Source organism: Haliotis rufescens, unplaced genomic scaffold (assembly GCF_023055435.1).
Source record: "Haliotis rufescens isolate VD_foot unplaced genomic scaffold, xgHalRufe1.0.p SCAF_5, whole genome shotgun sequence".
Taxonomy (NCBI): Eukaryota; Metazoa; Mollusca; class Gastropoda; order Lepetellida; family Haliotidae; genus Haliotis; species Haliotis rufescens.
This window is the reverse complement of record NW_025964223.1, coordinates 38,676,940-38,700,154: the sequence shown is the minus strand read 5'-3', so window position 1 is coordinate 38,700,154 and position 23,215 is coordinate 38,676,940. Positions and strand designations below refer to the sequence as shown.

The 23,215-nt window shown below is 42.5% G+C and overlaps 1 protein-coding gene across 1 annotated transcript; it reads left to right on the top strand.

Annotated features, from left to right (window-relative positions):
* Positions 1–1,072: 1,072 nt before the first annotated feature.
* Positions 1,073–23,175, top strand: LOC125372895. Its single transcript, XM_048383597.1, has 6 exons — positions 1,073–1,344; positions 9,464–9,509; positions 9,883–11,186; positions 11,686–11,974; positions 15,825–19,859; positions 21,179–23,175. Exons 1-6 carry the CDS (start codon positions 1,315–1,317, stop codon positions 21,310–21,312), a joined length of 5,838 nt encoding a protein of 1,945 aa, XP_048239554.1. The 5' UTR covers positions 1,073–1,314; the 3' UTR covers positions 21,313–23,175.
* The last annotated feature ends 40 nt before the right edge of the window (positions 23,176–23,215 follow it).

Sequence of the window (23,215 nt, the reverse complement as noted above, 5' to 3'; positions counted from 1 at the left end):
ATTGTTTCTCATCACCGTCCCTTGCTTTTAACAAATTCCTTAGCATACCAAATCAGTTCCGGTTCCGCCTTCTAAGAGATTTTCGGTTCCGATCTTGCACGTTTGGATTCAACCCGTCTGGTAGTTTTGCAAATCAGGAACTTCTTCACATCATTGTTTTCAAGAAATTTTAATGGGGCTCTGTGTGAAGTATGAAAATTACTAAAGGGGCGTACGTTTTAAACCCACTCACGTTCCAGTCAGCAAACTGCGCATATACACGCTCCAATATTAAACGCCGTGATATGAGAACAGGACCAAGTCTAGGAGGAGAGCTATAAAAACAGTCTTGTGTTTCTTCTGAGGAAGCGCAAGCTGTGAAGTTACGCTGCGGAACGTGAGAGAATATATCCGAGGTAATACAGATACTACAGATTCACCAGGGGAACTGGGTGCAGTTCCTATAGTGGTGAAGTTGGCCGACTTCCCTCCACAGATTGTTGATTACCGTCGGTAAATGTTGTGACTGATGTAACAGTATCCTCAATTACATCCTTGAAAGGTTATCAGATTCTGTTTGGTTTGTTCGTTGTGGGAGAAAAATAAAAGTAGTTAATTTTAGCTCATTTAACAGTATGAGATAAAAAATCAAACTTTGTGAATTGACGAAAGGGAGACCCCCCAAATTTGGCTCAGATTGGAGCGACCGGTGGTGCTCTGACAGCTTTGATTTTAATAATTTTGTCGACATTCATTTAAAGATTATTATTTCATAATTAAATGAGTATCTGTCCTCATCTTAAATATTATTGCAAACGATTTAATTATTTGTTCATTGCTGAATTAATAATTAAAATCGCTCACAATGTGGCAAATAGCAATATTGTACTTGTTCACTGAATGAACGAGTCTGTAGTACAAGTGTTCCATCCGATAATTCTGTGCAGTTCTACATCCGAAATAAGTGACCGCTTAGTTATTTCCCTCGAGACAAGAAAGCACACGAGCAACATCTTTAACATTTTATATGCCATGATACATCGTGGCAGTTTAGAGAAAGCCCATGTTGGATGTATGTAACTATTGCAGCTTGCCCCGGCCCCAGCCGTTCACAACAAGCAGTGCGTGAGACATTTGGGCCGTGATTTCCTAGTGGTTCCGGAACTATCAGAAGTATCTTCGGAAGTCTGCGGGTTATCGCCAAACCTACAGACAGAAGTTTGGATTGTGGTTCGGAAACCGCGAGATCGCCAACTTACATTGGACATATCTGTCGCCTTCAGTCAGTTGTTGTGGTGGACAGTGGTGACATCTTGGAACTGGACTGTCCACGTGATGGCTGGACAGATGAAAGCCCTCCGGCAGGTACACGTATTTTCTATGCTTGTTTTTTTTATTTTGTAAACCATATGTTTTTTTATGAATGCACTTTTATGAGTTGACATTGTTGCTGTCGTGTTTTGCACATATATATTCATATCAGTAAATGCGAATGAATGCGAAATATACATATTTCAAAAACAACCAAACGATTTTTGATGAAATCAATTTACGCAATAAAATCAAAGAATTGAATGAAATTTGTAACCAAACATGATAAATGATTATTTGAAATATTTATAATTAATTGACATTTGCTGCATAGTATTTGGTAAAATGGATAACATACATTGAATTATATTTTTTTTCCAAAGCTGTGTATGCTTATATTTCTTATGTAAATATTAAGTTTGTTTCAACAGTTATTATTTGAAACATTGACAATTTAGAGCTTGCTGAATATGCACGGATACAGTAACTTGTACATGCATTATTATGTAGTTATACATTGTGCCTCACACCCAATGGCCCGTGAAGCTCCGGGATAGAATAGGTCTTCAGCAACCCATGCTTGCCGTAAAAGACGACTATGCTTGTCGTAAGATGCGACTAACGGGCTCGGGTGGTCAGGCTCGCTGACTTGGTTGATGCATGTCATTGATCCCATTTGCGTGGATCGATGTTCATGTTGTCAATCACTGGATTGTCTGGTCCAGACTGAGAGCGGCGTTAAACAACAACAACAACAACAACAACAACAAAATGATACACCCAATTCATGATCAAGATCTAATGACTCATACGCTACACCTGACGTAACTGTGAATGCTATAGCCTTGTAATCCGGGAGCTCCACAAACGTTCAACAAACCCAGTCGAAGTATATACAACAAAGCGACAATATGCTAACTTCATTTATGTTATCGGTTTCCACGCGTACAACCGCCACTGCTCTCAAGCTGTACAAATTACGTTCAAGGACAGAAATAAAGGGGGATTTTTTTCACTCTGCTGATAGATCATGGCTACAGGTGTCGGGCGCCTGTAGCAGCACTTGTGTAGAATATAACACTCGCCACGCAGGCAGTAGAAACAACAACCGATTGTTATTATGAGTGCTGACAAGCTGAAATATCAAGTATTTCGTTTATTTCTTTTGTCATTTTGACAGCAGGGAACGTGGTTAGTGTTATAGCCACGTTTCAAATTCTTTGCTTCCTCTGTCTGAACGTAATTGTATTACGTGCACGCTGTCAGTGAGTGTAACAGGAGTTAAAAATATCGAAACATAAAATCGTTGTGTTATATAATTCTACAAATCACTAAAGTGTTCTCTCCAGACAACTTGGAGGCTTATGCCGCTATTTGCTACTGTAAATCTATTCGTTAAGCTGGACTTGGTTATTTCAATCCTCATCATTTCGCGAAGGAATTATTTGTATGTTTATAGTTGTACATTTCGACTAGAAACCTCGTTCACCCCGTATGTATGATCACGTATTATACCCCGGTTAGTCCGTCCTTCTGTCCTACGACCGTATTCCGAATCCGGAGCAAAACTAACTCCCAAACAGTTGAATATGTCTTGTTGAAACTTGCTGTATTAATCAGCAAAGTGCTGAGCTGGTGCCTTTTGATGATTTGGGATTTCTATTTAGTTTTTTTTATGTTTTCATGAGGCCAAGTTGGACTTATATACTGAAAATGAGGACAGTGCTCGTTTCTGTTGGTGAAATAAATCCATTATTCTTGTTGAAGAAAAATGAATAAATGTTTCATTTTCTGTGAAAGCTCTTAAAGTTGGCGAATGCTAAATATCTTTCTAAGAGAAGGCACAACGTAGCATAACTTTAGAAGCTATTTAAATATCAGCGGCCAAAAGCATCGTTGAGAATTTCAGCAGATTCTCAGTTATTTATCAAAATAATCTCTTACTAAATACAATTAATTTTCTACGTATTAAGGAGTAACAAAACATACGTGATGCTTTGGAATTATTGGGAGAGGCGTATAACTGTAGTTCGGAAGAAAGGCGCTCATACTTCAATTTACGATAAATGAATGATTATCATTCCTCAGAAAGGAAAACCTACAGCGAAGTCAATTGAAATCTGGAAGCAGTTATGTTTCCAGCCGGATTACCCCATTATCCTCTACAATACTCTTGGTTGGGGATTTAAAGGTGATAACTAGTGACATGTGCGTTAGCAGCATGCATTCATTTTCTATATTGACACCCAAAAAAATGACGTTTGAGTAGTTTCCATAAAACACCACTTCCAACAAACTATTCATTTTGAGCATATTTCTTAACAAACTATTCATTTATTCCCCCGAGATCAAAAGGATGCTCCAATAGGCGGAAGGCTCTAACCCTTGATGATCCGGGTTAGAATAGGTCTTCAGCAACCCATGCTTGCCGTTGAAGGCGACTATTTGTGTCGTAAGAGGCGACGAAACGGGATCGGGTGGTCAGGCTCGCTGACTTGGTTGATGCATGTCATCGTATCCAATTTGCGTAGATCGATGCTCATGATGTTAATCACTGGACTGAATGGTCCAGACTCGATTATTTACATACCGCTGTCATATAGCTGGAATATTGCTAAGTGCGGCATTAAACAACAAACAAACAAAATCAGAACCGTAATGGAGAAATCTGGGGGCCCGTGAAGAAGTGAATCTGACTGCCAGTGCTGTCATATTGGTGTCGTTATGACAGCTTGATACGGGCAGTCAGTTGCAGTAACCAGACCTGCAGCATAAATATGGTCTGATGGATAAGGGTGGGTAGAATAAGGGTATCAGAAAGACGCCACACCACACATACGTATTCGCCAAGATGATTGAAGTCTTGAGCTCTGCAATCCTTTGTGCAGAGTTGCGTCATTTGGCCTCCCAGAAACCGATTATCGCGAGTTCGAATCCAAGATTTGCCCTGATTATGTGTCCAGGTAGCACAACAAGGTTCATTATCAAGGCAAATCTGGGATTCGAAACCGCGAACAGCGGATCCTGAGTCGGCTAAGGGACGCAACTGCTCAGTTGCTCTGCTCAGCAAATTGCGTCGTCTTTGCCTACGTGTCTGCCATGTGTGTCTATGGACATATTGTTCATATATTGCGTGGTTCTTTAAGGAAAGTAATATTAAGGTTGACCTTAACAACGTCATAGATTCAACGCAAAGGTTGCTTTGTTCTTCAACAGAGCTGAAAAAAACCTTTCTGACCTAAACACTAGGTCTGCACTCGCTGGTATGATAGAGGCAATTGTCACAGCACGAAGAATTAACAAATTGTTCCGGCTTGCCTCTACCATGAGGGCTATCGCGTTGCATGTTAAGTCAAGCTTGTGATTACCCCAAACGGATTTCGTGACAAAACATATTTGCTTTGAGGTTAATCACAAGAACAAATGCAAACAAACATAGCCATTCGATAGTGAGTATTTCGGGAAACTCTACCCAAAAAGTTTGTTCGAATGTTAACGTTTAGGCTAAAGCTTGAAATAGGAGGAATAAACACTTATTTTTTATAAGTACAAACATAATTGTTCTCGCATGCGTACCTTAACGATATGCAAATATTGGTTTCTATTCCTAACATGTTGTACAGCTGCTCCGTGTAGACATTGTGGTAATACTTAGAGCAAACTGCGTCGTTCTGAAAGCTGGCCACGGGACCACTTGAAAACAGTCAGCATGTCAACATCTGCATACTTTACATTCTGTGCACGACTTTTCAGGATGTGATTTTTTGTCGATGTGAGTCGAGCGACGACCATCCTCGGAACCCAGTGGTATAGGTCTCACATTCGTTTTCGGTGTACAGTGAACGTAATAGGCGGAAGAGTGTTCGTTTGTTTGTTGTTTCACGCCGCACTCAGCGATATGAGGGTGGTCTGTAAATAATTGTGTCTGGAGCAGACAATCCAGTGATGATCAGTGACATCTTGAGCATCGATCTACCAATTGGGATAAGATTGCATGTGTCAACCAAGTCAGCGAGCCTGGCCACCCGATCCTGTTAGTCGCCTCATCGTATCCCAATTGCGTGGATCGATGATCATGATGTCAATCACTGGATTGTCTTGTCCAGACTCGATTATTTACAGACCGCCGTCATATAGCTGGAATATTGCTGAGTGCGGCGTTAAACAACAAACCCAACCCAAGCAACAACGGAAACGCGACTTATTGAGTCTGTACTAAGTGAGGAGTGAGTTGGGTTTAACACAACTTTTAACATTATTATTTCAGTTATATCTCGGCGTTCGAGTCCAAACGACCCCACATCGACATGACACATAGTATTTCCCTAAGTACTACCGTACTATTTGTTTAGTACTATTCATGCTTGGCCACCTCGTCATACCGATCCCTGAATGTGCCCGAATATACCACTGGCATTGAATACGTATTCTGCCGGGAATTACAGCTGCAAATAATTATAGTTGGAATAAGCTCAGTAAGTAAGTATTTGCAACTATCTAACGCATACCTTAGGATCTACAACCTGCCAGGTATACTATCAGTTCAACGGGCTGCATTGCACGAATAGTTTCACATATAAACTTAATACCACTTGTACATTACATCTGGTAGTTTTTTATTTTAGGTGTGTCGTTGAAACACTTATGTTTTTAATCATTAGCTAATCTCCAGCAATGGGCTATTTATTTTGCCTCAAATAAAAATAAACAAACGCAAAACGAGATACAATGTTGCCACTTCCGAGCAAAGGTTGAGCATATGGTTGTTATGCGTTCTGTATGTTGGCCACATGCTGGAGGCAAGTTGAGCCGCCGGGGATGCTGGCTTGGCTCTCGTGATGCTAGATGTGAGGTCTCCATAATCATTTCTTTTAATCTGACGTTCAAATTACACAATATCTTCAATGACTGCCTCTGTTAAAGAAGAATTGGTTTTTCATAGTTATCGAAACTTCCTCAAATTGATTGCGATCCTCAGTGAATGAAATGGTTCTTTTATAGTAAGAAACCACATATTCTGCAGACAAAATAGTTTGGGTTTTTTATACATGTATATGGTAAATGAAATAAATGCTGTATTAATTGGCTTGTTATTGTCTCACATTTGTTCACATAGTCGATCTTCTAGTCCTGTGCCTATACTTTAACTAATATTCATTTGTGATTAAGTCGGTATTTAGTTGTATGGTTTCGCTCTTTATCAAGTATGTATAGTCAAGTATGGTTACACTTTGTATCGGAGTGTTTACCAACTAATTGCTCTGTATATCGAAATAAAAGTGAAGATCGATAAATTTCTTCAGGAACAGCTGGGTATTCTGGATAGGTCAGTTTATGGTAAACAAAAATGTTTAAAGCGCCGGATGTAGTGTAAGTTTGCAGGAACGTAATGTATTTACTTTATTTAAGTGAAGTCTTTATTCACATTTTAGGGTTTTTCAATGGTCAGAGACTTGTTATCCTTTACTAAATAAGTAAATATGTATTTTTGTTCGATATTTTCTTGCAACTTATTAGTTTTCTAGGCCACCAAAGATTTTTTAAAAAGGAGAAATTATATTTGTTATATGATTTGATTTTATGGCTCTTGGCTTCGGTTGGTCGGACCCTTAAAAAATTTTAAGTGTCGCCAAGCACCTAACTATTGAGAGTAAATGGATGGGTGGTCCAGAGGGAGATGTGTTGCTTTGCGGCAAGGCGGTCCTTGTTCTATTCTCAATATTGGAAAGGATAACGAATCCCGCTGTTAGTTTGTTTCTTTGTTGTTTTAACGCCGCGATATTCCATCTCTATGACGGTGGTCTGTAAATAATCTAGCCTCGACCAGACAATCCAGTGATTGACATCATGAGCGTCGATCTACGCAATAGAGACAGGTTGACATGCATCAACAAAGTCAGCGAGCCTGACCACCCGATCTCGTTAATCGTCTCTTACGACAAGCATGGTTGCCTCTTATGACTAACATGGGTAGCTGAAGACCTATTCTAACACGGATCTTCACGGGTCCCACTGGTAGAGTATACACACAGGGTAGTGCCTTCCCTTAATTGTTCCCTTCTTATTATCGCCTACACGTGTGCCTTGCGTTTATCGGGACATACATTTAGGATTCATGTGTAAGTACTCTCAGTTCAATGACCTCTCTCCAAGTGCCGCTATCCTGAAGGGAACAATTGCAAGGAGACTACTCAGATCCGAGAGCGGGCCAGATGGAACTGCGGAAATATCCTATATGATAAGCCGAGTGTAACGTGGGTATGTGCACTTTAGACAACGTTATCTGAATCCCGTACTGCGTCACTATATAAAATCACATGAAGATTGGACATACTGCTATTAATCTTAAAATCAAATTTCCTCCGAATAATGAATATCAACTGTGTGTCCATCTTCCCGAGGCAAGAATGTTAACTGACTATAAAAGTCCAGTTTCCACCCTTGCCGAACTAGGCTGGAATTTTGAGTTGTACCTTGGCTGGACTAACGAGTCTATATATAGTCCATCAAAAATCGCGTAATTAAATCGACATCCGGTTCGTTAACTGACGTGCATATTTCGGTTGATTGCAGGATTTGCAAAGCGTCAACAGATATTTTCCAAATCTTTTCATGTTTTTTATTATGGTGCTCACTTTATTTGATGCACTTCACGAAGTAACACCCGTTTTATAACAATATAGATTTTGATCAGATCGTCTTGAATGGGCGCCGCCATTTTGTTGGAAGCAAATACAAGTGATGTAAGAGATGGAATCTGGTCAATAGGAGGGACATAGAAGGGACATAATTTGTTATAGCTACTGGTGGCGCTACGATCGAGGCCAGAAATTCCATTCTAGTTCGACAAAGATGGAAATTGGTCTTTTGTAGTCAGTTAACTCCCTTGCCTCGGGAAGATTTGTTTGTTTGTTTGTTGTTTAACGCCGCACTCAGCAATATTCCAGCTATATGATGGCAGTCTGTAAATAATCGAGTCTGAACCAGACAATCCAGAGATTAACATCATGAGCATCGATACACCCAATTGGGATACGATGACATGCATCAACCAAGTCAGCGAGCCTGACCACCCGATCCCGTGAGTCGTATCTTTCGACAAACATAGTAGCCTATTGCGGCAACCATGGGTTGCTGAAGATCTTTTCTACTCCGGATCTTCACGGGTCGCCTTGGGAAGATGATGTGTGTCCGGCATGTTATGCATAACAATTTACTCTAAAAAAACAAACGACACTAATGTTTGAAACTAAAGGTAAAGTACCTCGAGAAGGCATCACAGGATATATACAAAAGGCGAAAGTAACTACAAAAATGTTTTACTTTGTTTCTTTGTTTCTTTTTTTGTTGTATCAGCAATATTCCAGCTATATGACGGCGGTCTGTAAATAATTGAGTCTGGACAAGACAATCCAGGGATTGACATCATAATTTGTTGTTATTGTTGTTGTTAATTATCACCGCATTCAGTAATATTCCCGATATATGACGGCGGTCTGTAAATAATCGAGTCTGGACCAGGTAATCCAGTTATTGACATCATGAGCACTGATCTACGTAATTGGGATACGATGACATGCATCAATCAAGTCGGTGAAAACGTATTTTTAATTATATTTCGTTAATAAGCAGCTGATAATGCTAAAATGAAAGCTCGAAAGCCCAACAAACCTCTTTTTTTTAGCATATTTTTGTTTTCTTGCACCATCACATTTAATTACACGATCCATGGTCACGCAGGCATCGCCCTTACAAGTTAAATATCTATTATTGTTTCTGATAAATTTGGAGTTCTGAATTGTCAAGGAGCACGTGGTCCGTTGGCAATAATACAGTAATGTTATTGACGTCTCTTACTCTACCAACCTGCAAGCTGTCCGATGACCTCACCCTGCTATCTGCATACAATGACCACTGAACAAAATGTAACTGGAGAGAAGTTTTAGAACGTATTCTTCTATTCATGTAGCGTGGCATCTCGTATATTCCGAGTTCAGTTCAAGTGCATAAATCTTATGATTCAGTGTTGTGTCCTTCTTAAATTACTAAGAATCACACGTGTTTTCTCTATAGTTATCATTGTTACTATCAAATAATGAAAGAACAATTGGACGACGTCACTATTATATCCGACATGTTACGTTTATATTTTCAATATCTTATTTTCTTTCAGCTTCTGGCTGCCCTGGCTGTTGCTTGTATCGTCGACCAAACTGGAGGTACACTTAGTATTTGCTTATTAAACTAAGCATTGTGGTTGGTCAGAACTTCGTGAATGCATTGTATATGTACCAAGGATGGAAATCCACTCCGGAGTACCTTGCTGGCACTTAAAGGCATCATGGTAACATGACGCATGGTATTTTGGTGACATTTGAGAGAGAACACGTTTGCAAGAAGGTTTATAGGGGCCATGCTCATGCTTGTATTTGAAAATTAATCATTATTTACTCCTTTAAATTGGCAAATGAATAATTTTATGTTTCATTATATGTTGTGTCCATTATTGAAGTGCCCTGTGAGTTCGGTATCAAATATAATGTCTGTTGGTTGAGTTATTTCCAGTAGATCAAGATCACTGTGTGGTTTCAGGTAGTGCAAGTTACCGTACCCGGGGCGCCAGTAAGGGTCATGATGGCTATGTCCGGATACAGGAAACAGGCAAAGTCTACGATGCTGCCAGTGTTCAGATTCAGGATCCTAGCCAAACAAATGGTACGGGTGTGCAGACACACGCCAGTATGAGTCGCCAATCACAGTCTGGTATGGGTCTGAAGTCCCAGTCCCAGTCCCAGTCCCAGTATGAGATGAAGCAGTCCAGTCATTCCTATTCATCATACAGCAGTGGAGGCAGTTCCAGCAGCAGGTCCCACAACTCTTCTAGAAAGTCCAGTTACGTCGGGAAAGGCCAGGTCCATGGCCGTTCCATGGGCCTTAAGGCTAATGGCGAAGACGGTCAAGGAGGTTTCAGAAGTCAATCCTATAGCTCTTCTGGATCAATGAAACCCAGATCTGGTTTTCAAGGTGGTTCAACGGGTCTATCCTACAGCTCAGGCAGTCAAGGTAGTTCTGAAGGCCAAATTCAAGGCGGTTCTATGCGGAAATCTTACAGTTCTAGAGGACAAACTCAAGGCGGTTCCATGGGGAAATCTTACAGCTCGGGGAGTCAAGGTAGTTCAAGAAGCCAATCATACAGTTCTGAAGGCCAAACTCAAGGCGGTTCCATGGGGAAATCTCACAGCTCACAAGTTCAAGGTGCTACCAGAAATCCATCCGACAGAACTGGGGGCCAAGGTCAAGGCGCTTCCAGAAGTCAGTCCTACAGCTCTGGAAGTCGGGTTCAAGGAGGTACCCGTGCTGGGTCACAACTGATCAAAAAGAGTGATGGAAAGTCCTTGTTGTTTAAGTTGGAGTACACAGATGAGCAGAGAATTCAGCATCTCAACAGCCAGCGTGAAGCAGGGAGGAGAACTGGAGGTGGGTACAGTGTAGGGACCGGTGGTACTCTGGCAGCAGCTAGACGGCAGGTGGAGGAAGAGAGGAGAAGACAGGCAGAGGAAGAGAGAAGACAAGCTGAGGAAGAAAGGAGGCAGGCTGAAGAAGAGAGAAGAAGACATACTGAGGAAGAGAGAAGAAGACAAGTTGATGAAGAAAGGATAAAAGGTGGGGAAGAGAGAAGACAAACGGAGGAAGAGAGAAGACAAGCTGAAGAAGAAAGGAGGCAGGTTGAAGAAGAAAGAAGAAGACAAACTGAGGAAGGGAGAAGAAGACAAGTGGAAGAAGAGAGAAGAAGGCTTGTGGAAGAGCGTAGACGGGAGGGAGAAGAGCTTAGACGGGAAAGAGAGGAAGAGGAAAGAATGCGTTTGGAAGAGGAGAGAAGGAGGGAAGAAGCTAGGGTAAGGATGCTAAAACAACTCTCAACAGGAACATGACTCTTAGATTCACTTATGAAAGCATTAAGGTGGGAAGCACCGTCCATTCAATGTTAATGTATTGAACATCCCTCCCCTCGCTGTTTATCGTAATGAGTATGGTTTTGTGACGCTTTTAGTATTTATAATTCTTTTCGGCCAAAAATATTATGAGCTACTTTATTATTGAACTTAATTAATGAGTGATAGCATCCTGTGTTACCCCGCAGTCAGAAACCCATACTATAACCTCCTGATCCTTATTTGTTTCGTCTGGCATAACAATCGGTTGTCACGGTAACATGTACTGCTCTGACGTCCCCACGCTCTCAAAATCTAGTTCACAAATGTTCTTGGACTAAATGGCCACCCATCCTAGTCTGCGTACTCAAACCCAAGAAGGATAATTGGATTTTGGTTGGTTGTGCATGTTTTGTTCTTGTGCCCTTCTTTCTAACATGCTGGAGGTAATGTTATCATACAGGTGCAAGCTAGGCGGCAACTGGTGGACCGCCAAGATGGTGCGGAGGAGCGACGGGAGGAGGAGGAGAGACGTCTCATACAAGAGAGACTAAGAGCTGAAGAACAGAGGACGATTGCTGCTAGAGAGCGGCAGGAGAGGATTGAGGAAGAAAGAGTTCAGAGACAGCGAGAACTCGAGGCGCGACAGGTTTCAGCTGAAACAAGACGTCAAACTACCGTGACTCAGAGCCCAAGGTCAACGCCTGCCGCAAGATCATCTGGGGCACGACGTGGCAATGTAGTCAGCAATCGTAAGTAATTCTTCACTTCTTCAATTGCTAGATCCATTTGATGTGTGAAGATTCACTTATAAGAGTGAGTGGGCGAACGCTTAAACCACTAGCCCCTCACCAACCCCACCGCCCATCACTTACAAGATCCTATGCATTAAAGAATAACATAGAATGAGGAAATATACCTACTGCGATTTCAAAACAGACACAGACGTAGTTACTTACAATCATGATCTCTGTTATATACTGTTTTGAGGAATAGCTTTCGTTAGCTTCTTGATACCATGGCGAACCGTTTGTCTGTATTTTAGAAAGGTTCGTCACGCATTATCCAGTATGTCAGATATGATCCTGCAAAATTCCAGAACAAGGTCTGCTACAGGACCTATTCCTATACCCTCTCACTTCGTGGCGGGGGTGATTAAGTATATTTCGCGTCTTTTGGGTAACAAACAGTGAATGCTATAGCGAGATTATTTTCTTGTCCTGAATGAATGAGTTTAACCCCACAAGAAGCGATAGTGTGTTAATATTCGGGTCTGGTCCAGACACACAGTGGATCTTCACTGGTTCCTCATCCTTGTTACCTCTTCTGATAAGCATCAGGATACAAGCGACTTATTACTGTTAACTGACTATAAAAGGCCAGTTTCCACCCTTGCTGAACTAGGCTGGAATTACTGTTTTCAGTTTGGCTGGACTAACGAGTGTATGCATAGTCCATTCAAAATCGCGTAACGAACCAGACATCAGGTTCGAGAACAATATGGATTTCAACTGCACATTTCGGTCGACTGAAGGCTTTGCAAAGTATGTGTACTGTCAACTGAGCGTCGGCAGATATTTTCGAACTATTTTCATGTTATTAATCAAGGTGTTCACCTGATTTGATGCACGTCGCGGGGTAAGACCCGTTTTATTCCAATATAGATTCTGATTATCGATCGGATTGTCTTGAATGGGCGCCGCCATTTTGTTTGAAGCAAATGCAAGTAATATGTGAGATGGTATCTGATTGATCAATAGGAGAGACATAGAAGGGACATCACTCGTAATAGCCACTGGTGGCGCTAGGATCGAGCCTGGAAATCCCAGCCTAGTTCAGCAAGGGTGGAAACTGGACTTTTGTAGTCAGTTAACGCCCTTGCCTTGGGGAGATGCATACAGCCTTACTTGCCCTATGACATTCTCTTGAGACATATTTACGATTACCCGCCCTTGTGTGAGAAGTTCCAGAAAGAATAGACCTACCGTGCAGGCTGCAAACTGACGAGCGGAATTAAAAAACAATGGACCTTTCCCAGCATTGTGACTGTGCAAATAGTTTACTTGTTAGCACTGTTAGTTTTTCATATACATGTTACCAAGACGCTAATTATGGAAGTATGCAAAGTTCGCCTTGCACATAGTTGACATGCTGGGATATGTTCCCACACGGATGTTGTCATATCTTTTCATCACACGACTGTTAAAAACTACTGTGTTTGGTGAAGTGAGCATTACTGAAATTCCTTCCGATAGGTCCCCCACATGTTATTTGTTTGTTTGTTTGTTTGTTGTTTAACGCCGCACTCAGCAATATTCCAGCTATATGACAGCGATATGTAAATAATCGTGGCCCCAAGTAACCCGTGCTGGTCGAATTAGGCGACCAAATAGATCTAGTGGTCATACGCTGGTTGATTGGTATAATCGTTCAGCGTAGGACGTTGCCCATCATATCAACCACTGGTTTGTCTTGTCGAGACTTGACTGTTACAGGCAGCCGTGATGCAGCTATAATACTGCCGACTGCGGCAAACATCAAACAAACATTTAAGCGTATTCCGTTTGGGGTTCGAGTTCTTCTCAGCATTAATTAAGTTTGTAGGAAGGAATATGTTATAAACTGTTTGAATAACAATAAATCAGAATGACATGTAAGACTAGTAAGCATAAGCGCTATATTGTCCAAACTTTTTAAAAACAAACAGTCGAACAAGAAACACTAATGATGGGTTTGATAAAACGGTAGAACACATTTAATCTAAGTGTGCCTCACTCCGACTGTAGTACCACTGCCGACAGTATTTCTTAATTTGTGAACCATGCAGATATACAATTATAATTACCTCCATTTGAAATTAAAGGTATGGATACCAAACTTCGTTAGGGATTCTACCGAATAATAGTATTACAAGGTTCATATATCCCTAAATTTGTCCACTGAGATGTAGAACACACACACACACACAAACACACACACACACACACACACACACACACACACACACACACACACACACACACACACACACACACACTAGCAGATGCGCAGTCGCAGTTTAAAGTTGCGTCATAGCCTATCAGCCAAGAAAAATGCGCTTCACAGTTTGAACATATGGTTCTCACTTGTGCACAGTTGCATTTCAGTATTGCTTTGGAAGTAAACTTTACAGGGTTGTTTTTGCTTCTTTGGTATTCCTATTTATTTATTTGATTTACTGAAGAAAATACTGGAAACGATTCAATTGCAGCCTTCACCTTTCCGTCTTTTGTTTGAAATTAGTTGAGAGATGATTCATTCGTCAGCCATACGCGGACAGATGCCGGTTATATGCATGCAATAGCACCTGCTCGTGTCGTGATCATGTTTGTAATTCAGCATGGTGGGTGTTTTTCAGGACGTACATGACACCGCTTGCACGAATATAAATGTCCAGTTTCCACCCTTGCCGAAATAGACTGGAAGTTCTGGGCTCGATCGTAGCGCCACCAGTGCTTATTACGAGTTGTGTCCCTTCTATGCCTCTCCTATTGGCCAATCACTCTTGTATGACTTCCATTTGCTTCAAACAAAATTGCGGCGCCCAGACAAGATAATCTATTGAATAATCAAGATCTATATTGTGACAAAACGGGTCTTACATCGCAAAGTGCATCAAATCATGTGAGCACCTTGATTAAAAACATGAAAACATTTTGAAAATATCTGCTGACGCCGGATTGGCGGTGCACATCCATTTGCAAATCTTGCAATCGACCGAAATCTGAACAACAGTTTACAAACCGGATTTCGATTTCGTTACGCGATTTTGATTAGACTATGCATACACTCGTTAGTCCAGCCAAACTCCATAATACCAGCCTAGTTCGGCAAGCGTGGAAACTGGACTTTAAAAGTCACTTGCCTCGGGAAGATGCTTGCACGAAGACCCTGTCAACTAAAGCATCGGCGTTTTGCTTAGACCAGTTCATGAATCATTATTGTTTCTCATGACTTTATCCAACGGTGCCTGGGTAGGGTTTTTTTAAATTTCTTTAGCAGGTTACAAATCTATGATAGTAGACCTGATTCCCATGTACCACATTACGTATTCTGACCATGCCTACCGCAGCTCGATGTATGAAGAAGCGGTCCGAGGCCAGGGTGACCCTGGATTCCCATGCGAATATGACACTTTAGATTATTCTTGAAATGGTTTAGACAATGCTCTTTCCTGTCATTTAGTGTGTTCCACGTTAAATTTGAAGATAACTAGTCTTCTGTAGATGTAGACGTTCATCTGATGTCATTCCAAGTCACTGATGTGATTTAAACGTTTAAGGGCTGTTCCAAACTAAATGCGTTATACCCATGTGCTGTAACATGTACGGATTTAGAGGCAGGATTGGTCGAGAACAATATACTTGTGGTACGTCAGGATATGGGTATTGGATGGTCTGGATCTGTAACTTGGCTGATTACGTATCATCGTACCCCGTAGTGTGGAAAGTTGCGATTATTTACAGGTCGTCGTGATGTTGCAGGAATATTGCTGACTACACCGTTAGATTCACACACTCACGGCATTTCAGTCCAGACGTTGAATTGTTCTTTGTTTTTCAGGTTGCACTGATTGTCAGGTTGGAAACGAGACGTTCCGTGGTCATTCCAGGTTTGAGTACACAGAGAATTGCCAGAAGTACCGGTGCATCTGCCACTGCGATGGCTCCCACGACTGCCCATCTCACTACACCATCAACGTCTGTGACCAGGAAGAGGACAAGGAGAGGAGGCGGCAAGAATCCAGCTGCAAGAGTTGTGACGCCAAGGGAAAGATTGTCCAGGGCAACAACTACTTTGATCTGCAGGATGGCTGCATCCTCCACAAAAACTGTAAGTGCTTCTGTGATGGAAGGTGGGAGTGTTCGGCCAACAGAACTGAGAACACCTGCGTCAAGAAGATCGGAGAGGGCAGTTGCGGAGAGTGTGAGGTGTATGGGAGTTTCCATCCAGGGAACTCTAGGTTTAAGTATGAAGAAGGATGCTTTGAGTATAACTGTGACTGCAACTGCAATGGGTCCTGGTCCTGTCCTCCTGACAGAACAAGGGACATCTGTCAGAAGGGATGTGGAGAATGTGAAATACGAGGCGAATTCTTCGAAGGTAACACTTATTTCACCCATGAAAAAGCGTGTCTTGAGTACACCTGCTTTTGTAATTGTAACGGATCATGGAACTGCTCTGGGGATAGAGTAAAGAATATCTGTGACCCGACTGAGCAGCCTGGCAAATGCAGTCAGTGTCAGGTATCAGAGACGGACACTTACCCTGGTAATTCTACCTTCCAGTTAAGGAAGAAATGCATCAGTTACGAGTGTTCATGTAAGTGTGATGGAAGCTGGGACTGCCCTGGGGTGCTCGCGAGGAACATCTGCAGGGGGGAACGACCAGGAGGCTGCAAGAGCTGCCAGGTTTCTGATGAAGAATTCTACCCAGGAGATTCAGTCTTTGATATGAGAAAAGAGTGTATTCATTACAAATGCCGTTGCAACTGTGACGGAAGTTGGAGCTGCCCAGGGGAGAAAGCTAGGGATGTTTGTAAAGGAGAAGTTCCCGGTGGATGCAAAAGTTGCAAACTGTCTGAAACGGAATTCTACAGAGGTGAATCTGACTTTCAGATGAGGAGGGACTGTATTCACTACAGCTGCCACTGTAACTGTGATGGAAGCTGGAACTGTCCGGGAGCTGATGCTAGAAACGTCTGCCGTGGTGAGATTCCTGGTGGATGCAGAAGCTGTCAATTATCAGATGGGAAAACATATCCAGGGAGAGCTAAGTTCCGTCACACGAATGGTTGTGTTGTCAAGGACTGCAAATGTTCATGTAACGGTACAGTTGTGTGTGATGAAGAAACTGCTGTCAACGTCTGTTCGACCCCGCCCCCCACGCGACAGAGGACACCCAGACCCAGACAAAACTTAGATAACTGTCAGAAATGTATGGTGGAGGGTAATGATTATGATCCAAACTCCAATTTCAAACTGAAGAGGGGGTGTTACGTCTACCCTTGTCAATGCAGTTGTAATGGGAGATGGGGCTGCAACAGAGATGATGCTTCCGATGTTTGTGCTGCAAAATCTGCAGCTCAGAGAGGGTCACGCATAGGGCAAAGCAGCTGTCAGAGATGTATTGTGCAAGGCAGAAACTATCCAGGTGACACTGACTTCCGCCTTCGGAGAGGCTGCATCTCGTATAAGTGTAAATGTGCCTGTGATGGACGTTGGGAATGTCCTGCCGACAAGGCATCAAATTTCTGTCCAGGATCAAGGGAACCAACTGTCGGGTGCAAGCAGTGTGAAGTGGATGGGCAAAGCTACACTGTAGACAGTAACTTTGATATGAGACGAGGCTGTGTCCGATACAAGTGCAAGTGCAGATGTGATGGATCCTATGGCTGCCACGTCACACAAGATAGTGCTTGTACTGCTGGAGAACGCCCTGCTAATTGTGGTAACTGTGAAATCAGTGGATATGTCTACCCGGGCAACATGGGTTTCGTTGTCAGAGAGGGCTGTGTGCAGAAGGAGTGCAACTGTTACTGCAATGGGTCATTCAGTTGTCCTGAAGAAAACAGAGTTGACATTTGTCGGAATAAACAGGCGTCACGGTTACTGAGGGATGGTACATTCACAAGCACTGGAAACCTTGGTGAAACGTTTGGAAGTGGAACTCAAGTCTTTAATCAAGGAAGTGAGCAGTATACTGTAACAAGAAGAAATCAGTTTAGAGGTGGACAACCTAGGCGCGTCGGTCAAGTCGGGCAAGCTGGACAAGTCGGACAAGTTGGACGATCTGGACGATCTGGACAACATATCCGGTCTCATGGAACCCAGTTCCAGATTCCAGGCGGACCCATGTTCCCACAAGGAGGAAGGCCCTATGTCTTAAGAGGAAGCATACCATTAGGGGGACCCATTTCTCCTGGTCAGATCGTCACGCGTGGAGGTCAGCAATACGTCCTTAGAGGTATGAGACAGTTTTTAGTACCAGGTGGAGGTCAGTTTAGACCCGGAGGAGCTATACCATATCCTGCGCAAAGGAACTTTTATCAACAGATTATAAATCCTGCATTAGGGGGACAAGGAAAACCAGGAATGGGTGCTCCGCAAAGGGGTGTCAATAGTCAGTATTCATACGCCCAATACAGCCAAACAAGGTCGAGTCCGGACGCTGCTGGTAGTCTTCATGGCGGTGTACCAATATACAATGTAAGAACATCTGGTGCCACAGGGGGTTCCAGGACTGTAGAAACTGCTAGAACTAATGGCAACCAAGGTGGCGCTCCTGGTAGAATGGCTTATGGATCGGCAGTGTTCCAAGTCAAGGCTCCATACGCTCCTGGTAAACGTACCAGACATGTAGGACAGGTAGCTGTGAACCCCAAACCCGGTTGCAACGAATGTTCTGTCGAAGGACGAAAACACCGTGGCGGCTCCACGTTTCAAATCAACAAGGACTGCGTTCAGTTCAATTGTAGCTGCGAGTGCAGTGGGTCCTGGACCTGTTCAGGGGAATTCTCCACCGGTTGCAATACAACGGAGCCTAGCAGAAAACCACAAGGAGATGATGCCGGGACTTGCAAGAAGTGTTCTCTTAAGGGCAGTACATATCCCGGTGACTCTACTTTCCAACTGGTTCAAGACTGCTCAGAATACACCTGTACGTGCACGTGCTCGGGGAAGTGGTACTGTCCAGTACAGAAGCCAAGACAGATTTGTGGCAGGCCCCGAGGCGAACTGAGACAGAGGACAGCTTCTTGTCAGCTTTGCGATGTCAGGGGAACGGATTATCCGCCTCACTCTGAGTTCTTGTTAAAGGAAGGCTGTTTGCAGTACAAATGCACATGCAACTGTGACGGTACCTGGGTTTGTCCACCTGCAAATACTGTGGATGTGTGTCAAGAGGACAGAGAGAAGGAAAGAAGAGAACGTGAACAGGCAACCCAAAACCAGAAATACACCACCAGGCTTCCTCAGAGTTGGGGAACCGTTTTCACCACTAAGGTTCCGGTAGGCCAGGCACCCAAGACCAGATACTCCAACACTAGGAACGGAATCGCTTACAAACAGACCTCCTGCCAGAGCTGTGTTGTCAAGAGCAAGACTTACATACCTGAGAACGAGTTCAAATTCCGCGAAGGATGTACCCAATACAAATGTCAATGCTTCTGCAATGGTACATGGGAATGCCCACCACAGGACACCATCAACCTATGTCGCTCCCCTGATTACAGAGTCGACGGATGCAAACAATGTGAAGTAAAGAATGAAACCTACCCTGGGGGCAGTCCATTCCGCTATAGGGAGGGGTGCTGGGAGTTCAGCTGCTTCTGTGGCTGTAGTGGGGAATGGAGTTGCCCAGCTAACCGTACTACTGACACGTGCAAGCACTCGGGGTCTGCTATCTCCTCCAGGTGTAAACCTTGCATGATAGACGGCAAGGTGGTCGGGTCAAAGAGCAACTTCAACATGCGGCGAGGCTGTTTCGAGTTCCTCTGTGAGTGTAACTGTGATGGGAGCTGGACCTGCCCCAAAGACCGGTCTCTCAACATCTGTGAAGGAGAAGGGAAAACACCTAGCCCACATTACAAATTGAAAGGTAAGACATAGATTCGTTTGCATGCCAGTTTTGGCAAGATGGACACATGAAGCAGATAAATATAGTACCACTGAAAACAAGAAATTTGTAGAGGAAAGGGGCGTGTCGATTTTAATCAGATCATAATCAATGTACAGGCTTTTCTTAATTTCACGAATTCGCATTTGAAATCACATCACTTTTTCCTAGTGTAGTGATATATATAGGGTGTTGCAGGGATGGAAGAGCAGAGTGTACATCATATATCATATGCCCCTTGAGGATTCGGGGGGGGGGGGGGGGGGGGGCGGTCGGGTAGCCTTGTGGTTAAAGCGTTCGCTCGTCACGCCGAAGACCCAGGTTCGATTCTCGACATGGGTACAATGTGTGAAGCACATTTCTGGTGTCCCCCGCCGTGATTTTGCTGGAATATTGCTAAAAGCGGCGTAAAACCATACTCACTCACTCGCTTGAGGACTCGGGGTAAGAATACGTCCCCAGCAACCAATTCTGGTCGTAAGATGCGACCAAATGGATCGGGTGGACAGACTCAGTGAGTTTGTTGGTTGTTTGTCATCATAGCCGGACTTGGTTATTTACAAGACCGCTTCCATGTTGTTAGCATATTGCTGAGTGTGGCGTTAAACAACAAACAAACAACCAAAGGTGATGTGATGGATGTCACCACTGTACAACATGTACTGATGAAACTGATGTGATGTGGCAACATGTAACGCTGTTACAATTTCCTATTACAAAAGTTGTCTTCATTAATTGACCTTTGAATATATTTCGCATGGTTTTTTTCTACTGAGGTTTTATATGCGTGTAAGTACCGCCTTCCAGTTTCGAGTGACGCGTGCCCTTTGATTATATCGTGTGTTCCCAATATCTTTGACGTTTGTAAGACAAACACTGATTGTAAACTCAAATTTCGTAGATGCGAAAACCTATTCGTCCGATATTGGTACCAGACTCAAGATTAACGAGTTTGCACTGTCTACGAGTGTGTCACAGGTATTCAAGTTACGCTACATGAACGTGTGTTTTATGCTTATGGGCCAACTATGGCCTGGTCGTCAAAGCGCCGCAGTTCGCTGGGCAGAGTTGCGTCCCTTAGGGGTACCAGAACACTATAGTCGAGGCTCTCCCGTTTTGTCCTGATTTTTCTAGGTTTGTCAGCACGTTCGTTCGTTCGTTGGTTTTACCGAAGTGGTAAACGTCAAAGACCTGCATCACTATGGTATTTTGACATCACGCTGACACGCCGTGATATAACTGGAATACTGTTCATAGCGGCGTTAAAACAAACTCACTCACTCACTCTATTTCATTTTTAGGTTGCACTGTTGGAAACCGGACGTTCTTCAGCCGACTGTTCGCGTATACAGAGAAGTGTATCCGCTACATGTGTATCTGCTACGACGGGGGTGCCTGGAAGTGCCCCGCACAGAAGAGCAAGAGAGTGTGCTGATCGTCAGAGATTTTGCAATAAACGTCATCATTACGGTGCATCCGGTCAAGAACAAGAGACATTTTCTCCTTGAAATCGCAGTTTTATTTCTACAGCGGAAATGTAAAAGCTGCATTTTGGGTTCAATTATTGTTCGAATATCATTTTCCCGTTGTAGATAATTCCGCCCTGATCACGTCACTTTTACGTATGTCATTAAAATTCACCTGATGGAAGGTTACCGTTTAAATACTCGGAATTTAATATTACTTCCTAATAGATTTATATGTTTGGCAGGCGGTGAAATTATTTTTATGTATACCCTCGAACGCATGAATTGGCCGTACAATTACTACATATAACATGTATACTTTCCCTGGACTCAACTAGGTTATCTATCGGACTGTATTACCATACATGTGTCCTCAACCATTTTTCCATGAAAGATCATTTAATGAAGGGTACTTAAATTCGCTACACATCTTCCGCAATGAACTGTTCTTTTTTTCTATGTGTTTGACCTTCTAAATAAAAAGTTCTGTGTAGTTTTGCTATTCTTCTCCCGGCTTTGCATATCTGATACTCTTTTTCTAAACATGTTGTATTCTATAATAAAAAAACAAAAAACATATTTTTATTTTTAACTAATTTTATGTTATGTAGATGTATGGTTTATGTGAGGATAGACACAAAGTAAAGTATATTTCTTCCGTGTGGGGGTTATTCCAAAGAGTCATGCCGGTTTGTCTTGGTCTCTAACGAAGTTCCAGACACGCCTCGAAAGTCAGTCTTCATCTATTACCGTAGAAAACATTTTTAATTCAAAGGTTTGACAAACGCAGCGGAAACAAATTTATCGAAAGGTCTTGAGCAAAATAATTTCAGAGAGATAATTTACAAGCATTTGTGTTTATTGGTGTACATTTGTATGTAAATTAATATACTGGACAAGCTTAGTAACAATATATCAATTTATTTTAAAGGAATATATTTGGTGGGATAGAAGAGACAGTATTCTATTGTTGTCCTTGGATCTATACGTCCAGGACAAACCTTTGTCATTTATGACTGTAACGTGCGTTCTATACGTGTACGGTTCGAAGCTATTACCGGGCATTAAGAAGCAGTTCAAAGTTCAATGTCGGATACAAATCTTTTTTTCTTTGGAGGAAATGGAAGTTAACTGGCTTGTATGCGTTCCATTCGACGAAAACAACTTTTAAGGGTTATTAAAGTTCAAGGCAATAAATATCAACTGTAAACGTCGCATTTCTACTCTTAAAATCGAAGACACAATGAGATGGCAATAGACATACAAGGAAGGTAGAGTAAGTTCACAACCTTCCTTGCATGTCGTGATAATATGATTTATTTATTTCTGATGATAGTAAAATATTTACTCTTAAATTTAAGTGTGCGGAGGTAAACTTAAGGATTTCTGATCGAACATCGAACTGTTGAACTGCTCCTAAAAGTGGGTCAATGTCGTATGTCTCGACAGTGCACTCAGAGAACGCATACCCTGTATCGGCTCTGGTGTTACTGAAGCCCAGGCAATGATCATGTATAGCATTGATCACACGTGCACCACGAACCTGTGAAGTGTATCGTCTGCAGGGCACCTCTCAGGATACATGCATTTGTATCGCTGCACTGCATGTGATCAAATGACGTTTTCGTGTTGGACAAGATCCTTTATCTGTGCTTCAAAACACAGATACAGAAAACACGGAAGTGGGAAAACAGTGATGGATGAGTTTCAATGAAAAAGGTTTGATATTTACGCGTCTGTATGCCCTACACTTGTCATATCACCGAGTTTTAATGTTTGTAATGTCTTTGATATTGTTGATTTTTTATGATAAATTACCAACCATTTCTTCAGATGTGTGCCTTTTAATCTTTTTTACAAACAGTGAAATAT

Bases quoted from the DNA above. Each gene is read 5' to 3' on its own strand.
- LOC125372895 (XM_048383597.1), top strand. From the start codon at position 1,315: ATGGCTGGACAGATGAAAGCCCTCCGGCAG. The intron at 1,345-9,463 runs GTACACGTATTT...ATTTTCTTTCAG, and splicing joins AGATGAAAGCCCTCCGGCAG to CTTCTGGCTGCCCTGGCTGT. The intron at 11,187-11,685 runs GTAAGGATGCTA...GTTATCATACAG, and splicing joins GAAGGAGGGAAGAAGCTAGG to GTGCAAGCTAGGCGGCAACT.